The sequence below is a fragment of the Talaromyces stipitatus genome, genomic scaffold, assembly GCF_000003125.1.
Source record: "Talaromyces stipitatus ATCC 10500 scf_1105507295549 genomic scaffold, whole genome shotgun sequence".
NCBI lineage: Eukaryota > Fungi > Ascomycota > Eurotiomycetes > Eurotiales > Trichocomaceae > Talaromyces > Talaromyces stipitatus.
This window is the reverse complement of record NW_002990117.1, coordinates 211,848-217,801: the sequence shown is the minus strand read 5'-3', so window position 1 is coordinate 217,801 and position 5,954 is coordinate 211,848. Positions and strand designations below refer to the sequence as shown.

Sequence of the window (5,954 nt, the reverse complement as noted above, 5' to 3'; positions counted from 1 at the left end):
GGTGTTGCCGGGCGCGTTGAGACGCGTCAAAGGCTGCACTCCTGGGAGCTAGGTGGTAGAGAGGGTTGAGGATTTTGAGCCTCCGACTGTTTGATATAAATAATTATAAGGAAGTCGCCTATCAACTCGAAAATCGTTTTTTGATATATGGATACGGATCCGGGTGCAATTGTCGGATTGGTCGGTTTATTCCAGGCCAATCCTGAAGAGTGTTTTACTAGGATCAAAGAAAAGAAGTGACTAGCAAGATTGTATGCATTGAGTTCTGTGTCTGTCTTTCAAGTTTTTAAAGCCGGGTCCTTTATAGACACCTTTGGCGGGGTGATTTGTGAGCTATCAGGAGGGGTAAATATTGGGCTGAAATCTAGGTGCCCAGATATATGCCTAAAGGTGCCTTTTAGACCTGTAAGATTGAACAGTCGATCTTTCTGCCTCGTTTGAAAGCCGGATTATCTGACAGCAATATCCATGAATATTCATGGTGTTGGATATTTGATACGCTAATCCCAATCAGGATGTCATTACTAATCATGATTCCTCGGAATAATGACATATCCGTGAGAACATGAGAGCCAAACTCAAGCCTACATTTTGGAGTCAGGATTGTCATTTATCCCGTAAATCCGTGATACTTTGCCACTATGATGTGTATATAAAGAGGATCAAGATGTGTAGTTAGCTATGTTTTAGAAGACGTGCAAATCAGAGTCAATTATTCCTCACCCAAATTGTACAACTCCTATCAGAGCCTAACCCCGTTCGGAGTGTGTGTGTGTGTGTGTGTGTGTGTGTGTGTGTATTTAACGGCCGTGGATCGTGACTCGCACGCTTTCCACCAATCCCTACTGGGACATAGGCCGCCGAGGGGTAAGCCTCGGGCTTCAGGTCCTATCAGATTTATATACAAATAAGGGACTCTTTGGCGCATTTCCATAGCTGCCGTGGTCTTACAGGGAGTCCACTTCCGAGTGGGTTTTAGATATTTGCCAGCTGCAATGGTCCACCTACGCTCCATGACCCATAACTCTACCATAATAGTAATCAAGCAGTGAGAGTTTAAAAGAAAGAAGGAAAGAAGGAAAGAAGGGAAGAAAGAGAGAAAGAAAGAGAGAAAAGAGAGATATAAGGAAAAAGTAGGGCTGACTTAGCTAGGTGCTAAGGAGAGGTTGGCGAGAACAGATATCCTCAAAAAAACGGGTCTCTGCTAGCCATGTAGCTAGTTTTTGTGCTCCTTTCGCGGTGCCTAGAAGGAAGGATATGACCTCAGAAGAAGGTCCAGGAGGACGAGGGGCTTATCTCTTAGCTATATAGTAGAAGAAGAAATGTAGAGATGCTTTTCGTACTCTACATTGACAGAGGAGATAAACATCATTATGATTAAAATGTTCATGGTAGTCTGCGAAGTCTCCATATCCAATATGGGCTGCAATGATATAGCCAAGGTCAAGTCGGTTAAGTTAAAGCTCTCCAGGGCGTTTAGGAGATATAGTTATTTCTAGATCTTGGTAAGTTTATAGTGCTATAGTCTGCCACCGTGTCTGGGCAGCAGAGAGAGATTGAGTCTTGGCGTGTCTCTTTAGCGAGGCATATAAGGACTTGCATAGAGAGAGGGAGATAGAGGCAGCTCCCTCTTTAGTAGTAGAATCTGCTGCTTCATTCTTAGGGATTTTAGTGTGTCCAGGGACCCATCAGATTTAGACTGATCCACTTTTGGTATGTGAAAGCCTTTCACGTAGTGGCCAGCCAGCTGCAAGGGTGCGGAAGGATTCAAAGGCTTCTTGAGAAGATCTAGTAGAGGGAGATAGAAGACGCGTGGCAACTTCTAAGTTATCAAGGCAGATCCATAAGTTAATAGCAAATTAAGCTATTAGGTATGCTATTGCTGCTTGGGCACTAGCTAGGGCAGCTTCTGCTTCTGCGTCGAAGACCTCTTTCCCATGTCCATATGAGAGTGAGGAGCGGAGGAACTGATTGTGTGCTTGAAATCCAATGTAATCTCCTCCTGCACATCCATCTACTAGTCTAGATCCATCTGAAAAGATTATAATATCAGAGCTAGGGATGGTGCGTTGAAAAGCTATAAAATCAGCCACTGCCTATTCCTTACTGCGTCCCATGGGAGCTCCTATTTGAGCTTGAGCATTCTCGCGCGTCTTGCGAGGGTGCCAGGGAGCGTGTTGGAGAGGGTTTATCTGCTCAGAGTTGGAGAGGGCCAGTATGCGGCGGGCAAATCGGCTGGTTTGTCGGCTATTACTGGCAACCTATTCTGCGCGTCTTCGAAGTGGGTGGTAAGGATCCAGACGCCGTAGGCGGACAGTTGCGAGGAGGGCTATTCGATCTAGTTCAATTTCTGGTGGAGAGAATCCAGACTCCCAGTAAAGGATAGATATTAGGGTTGTGCGGAAAACTAGAAGAACTGCTCTTGCGCCTGTTAGTACTACTTTAGTTAGTTTCTTAAGATGTTCGCCAACTTGGTTTGAAGTCTAGGTAGGCCCAGGGCGAGTACATCCTGGCCACCAGGTTTCAGCACTATAGTATGCTTTATAGAGTATACAGGCTAATACAGCTTGCTATAGTAAATAAGGTTTAACTCCTCAAGTAGTATTCCCTAGAGAGCGAAGGGCATTAGCCACAGTAAGGGCTTTAGATGCTGTTTCACCGACATGCCATTTAAATGTAAGCTTTTTGTCATAGAGGATTCCTAGCCAATGTAGATATAGGCATTTAGTATTTTCTGAGACTGTAATAGATCTAGCTTTTACTGAAGGTGTGCAGGTTAGGTCCTGGTCTGCTTTTCATTGAGAGAAGTGAAGAAGCTTATATTTATCTGGTGCGAAAGTAATGCCCTCTGCAGCACCCCAGTTAAGAGCTTCTTGAAGTAAGTCTGATAAGGCTTCACAGTTAGTAGCAAGGGATGTTGAGATCGCCAGGTTAGCTGCGTCGTCGGCATAGCCAAATTTGTTCTTTGGGTTTCCTAGACGGAATAGAGACGCTATGTAGAGCATGAATAAAATGCCAGATACTGGGGATCCTTGTGGAAGGCCGCAGGCAATGTCTGTTGAGGGGCCAATCTCTCCATCAAGTCGGATCTGAACTGATCGCCCAGTAGCAAAGGAGGCGATCCAGAGGACAAGATTAGTAGGCCAGCCCTGCTCACGCAATCTACAGATCAGTCTGCCAGGAAGCACGGCGTCAAATGCGCCTTTGACATCTAGGGTAAGGAGTGAGGCAGTCATGCCTTGATTTAGCGCTTGTTCAACGTTATGTGTTAGGCATGTGGTCAGATTGTTTGCAGATCTTAGTGGGAGAGCTCCAAACTGTTGTCTCACTAATACTTTATAGTGTATAGAGATCCATGCCATATTCTGTGCCACTAGGCGCTCAAGTCCTTTACCAAGAACTGATAGGAGAGCGATTAGTCTGTATGATCTGGGCGAGGACCAATTAGTCTTTTTTAGTTTCTAGATAATTGCTAAAATTGCATGTTGGAAGCATTTCAGGTGATATCCAATCTTTAGATACCTTTGGTATAGCATTTGTACCTTATCCTTAATTAAAGGCCATGCTACTTTGAGTATGCAGATTGGGATTTCGTCTGCGCTAGGAGCTGTGTTTCCTGCCTGAAGTATTGACTCCTCCACCTGTGACATTGATATATCTGGAAAGTAGAGGCTAGTGATAGGGACTGCTGGGGAGTCCAGAGGTATGTCTCCTGCCTCAGCCGAGTTTTGAAGAAGATTTCAGACTAGTACGTCTCGTTTCTCGTGTATAGTAACTGCTGGGAGGCTGCTAGGTCTCAGTGGATCCTTCAGTGGAGGGCTTCGGAAGGTGCCTGTGGACTTATGCTATTTACTTATATCGAAGACGTCCTTCATTTGTGTTACTGTAGAGAGCTTATCTCGCTAAAATTGTCGTTAAGACCATCTAGTTATCCTGCGGAAGTCTGTCTTTAAGCAGAGGCCTGAGCGGTAATTGTGTAATGCATTCTTGCAGTCTTTATTTTACCAAGGTTGTCCTATACCTTGTATTAGGGTCCTCTTAGTAGAGCCTCTATATGCTCCTTGAATTGCAGATATCAGTTTTTCAGCGAAAGCATCAAGATCTTCTTCTGTCGCGGCTGAGCTCTCGGTGCCAGCGAGATTAGAGGCAAGGAGCGAAAGGAAGAAAGTGTGATCTAGTGTGTCAAATCTTAGTTTCTGAGCTGTTTCCTTGTATCTCTGATCCCATAGAACAGTGGTAATTAGTGGTTAATAATCAGAGGTTGCATCTAAGTGGCTCGCTATGCTAGCTTTAGCTCCTGCAAGTGCCAGAGGGCTTGAGGCGAAACTGAGGTCTAACACGTTACCCCTTTCATGTGTGGGACAGTCTATGTCGGAAATAAGTACTAGACCCTGGAGATCCAGCCAGTTAATAAACAGCTCTGCAAAAGTTATAGGGCTGCGTTGTAGCGAGGGTTGCCATCTATTATGTAGTAGGTTGAGATCGCCTGCAAGTATCGTTGTTTGAGGGAAATACACCTCTGGCAGGGTTGTAAGAGCTTTTGTAGCTTTACCTGCTCTGATGCAGCCTGCTGGAGCATTATAGATATTAACTATTAGAGCGGACTTTCCTATGGGCGAGAAAATCTGAAGGAAAAGGAGATCCAAGGCCTCTTCAGTGTCAGATGTGAAGGGGCAAAGCTGGGAAGTCCGAATGCCTTTCTTCTTTTGGACATAGGTGAGGACTCGTGGCCGACCACTTATTGCCCAACTGTCAGTTGGGGAGAAGCATTCATATAATGGGTGTTTTTTAGTAATCTGTCAGCTAAGATCTTTGAATATATATAGTTCTTGGATTAGGATAATGTTAATATCGCTAGTGTATGCCAATGTAAGAGCTATTTCATATACATCTGGCGCGTGCCCTACATTTAACTGTAGGATTTTGAGAGGCGCCTTTTGAGTTGGATAGTAATAGATCATAGCTCCTGTTTGAGAAGAGAGGCAAACCAGTTTTATAGTTGAGGGGTTATAAAGCGGACTGCACGAGCCATAATTGAAGGATCTTTAGTTAGGGCGCGAGGTGGGGGGGTTACTGAGCGGAAAGGAGAGATAATCTTATAGGTTGGAGGCTGAGTTGGCACCTCGTCTATTGCCATAGGTGTTTCTTATGTGCCTATGAAGAGCTGAGGGCTACATCCTCCTTCAGTTTGAGCTTTTGCGAGGTTTGTGGCGTAGGATTTACAGATCTCTACTTGTTGAGCTTTAGTATGTTTAGTATTGCCTCTAGGGCGCAGGAGGTATTCTGAGAAATCAGCTGGATGTGGTCTATGATAGTGTATATATCTAGAAGGGCATTGATGAGGTTCCAGGGCTATGCAGTGATTGGCATGGCCCTTTTCAGTATGCTCTGAGGAGCTATATAGCTAGCATTGAGAGGGGCGGGCACAGGATCTTGCATTATACCATTTCTAGCATCATGTGCATTGAATAACTGTTGTTTTCTTAGGGAGGTGACAAGCATTGATAATAGTACTAAAAAGACGTAGTTGGATAGGTAGTGGTGTTTTCATGCCTTCTGGGAAGTTTATAAACCAGCTTGAGGAGGGAGTATCAGGGTTGACAGCGCTTGAAGTGGTCTCGCTAATAGATGTGAGCTTAAGCCCTGTAGTTTCGCTTATTTCTGAGGATAGAAGTGTAGGATTGACAGGGATTAGAGAGTATTGACCATTCAAGATTTGGCCAATTTTCCTTGGCACATTGGTAACTCGATATGAGACCCATCGGGAGCTGCGTTCTATCTGGCAGTTAACAAAGAATGCAGAGATAATCTCTTTCTGGGCCTCAAGGGCTAGGAGGGCTTCCGGAGATGAGAGACATAGTGCAAAGCCAGTCTTTGTGGTTTGAACTTCTTTTAGTGCTGCACTGTTTGAGTTTAGTTAAGACCTTAGGCTAGAGTAGATAGCGTAGACTTCC

At 44.7% G+C, this 5,954-nt stretch overlaps 1 protein-coding gene across 1 annotated transcript, besides 3 other annotated features; it reads right to left on the bottom strand.

Annotated features, from left to right (window-relative positions):
- Positions 1-764: 764 nt before the first annotated feature.
- Positions 765-798: a microsatellite.
- Positions 799-1,059: 261 nt separating this feature from the next.
- Positions 1,060-1,114: a microsatellite.
- A 202-nt stretch (positions 1,115-1,316) lies between these two features.
- Positions 1,317-4,856: a mobile genetic element.
- TSTA_009540 (reverse transcriptase, putative) lies at positions 2,796-3,650 on the bottom strand (the record flags this gene model as incomplete). The annotated part of the gene is made up of 2 exons (XM_002483021.1): positions 2,796-3,420; positions 3,523-3,650. The coding sequence occupies 2 exons, from the start codon at positions 3,648-3,650 to the stop codon at positions 2,796-2,798; spliced, it is 753 nt and encodes a 250-aa protein (XP_002483066.1).
- Positions 4,857-5,954: the final 1,098 nt, after the last annotated feature.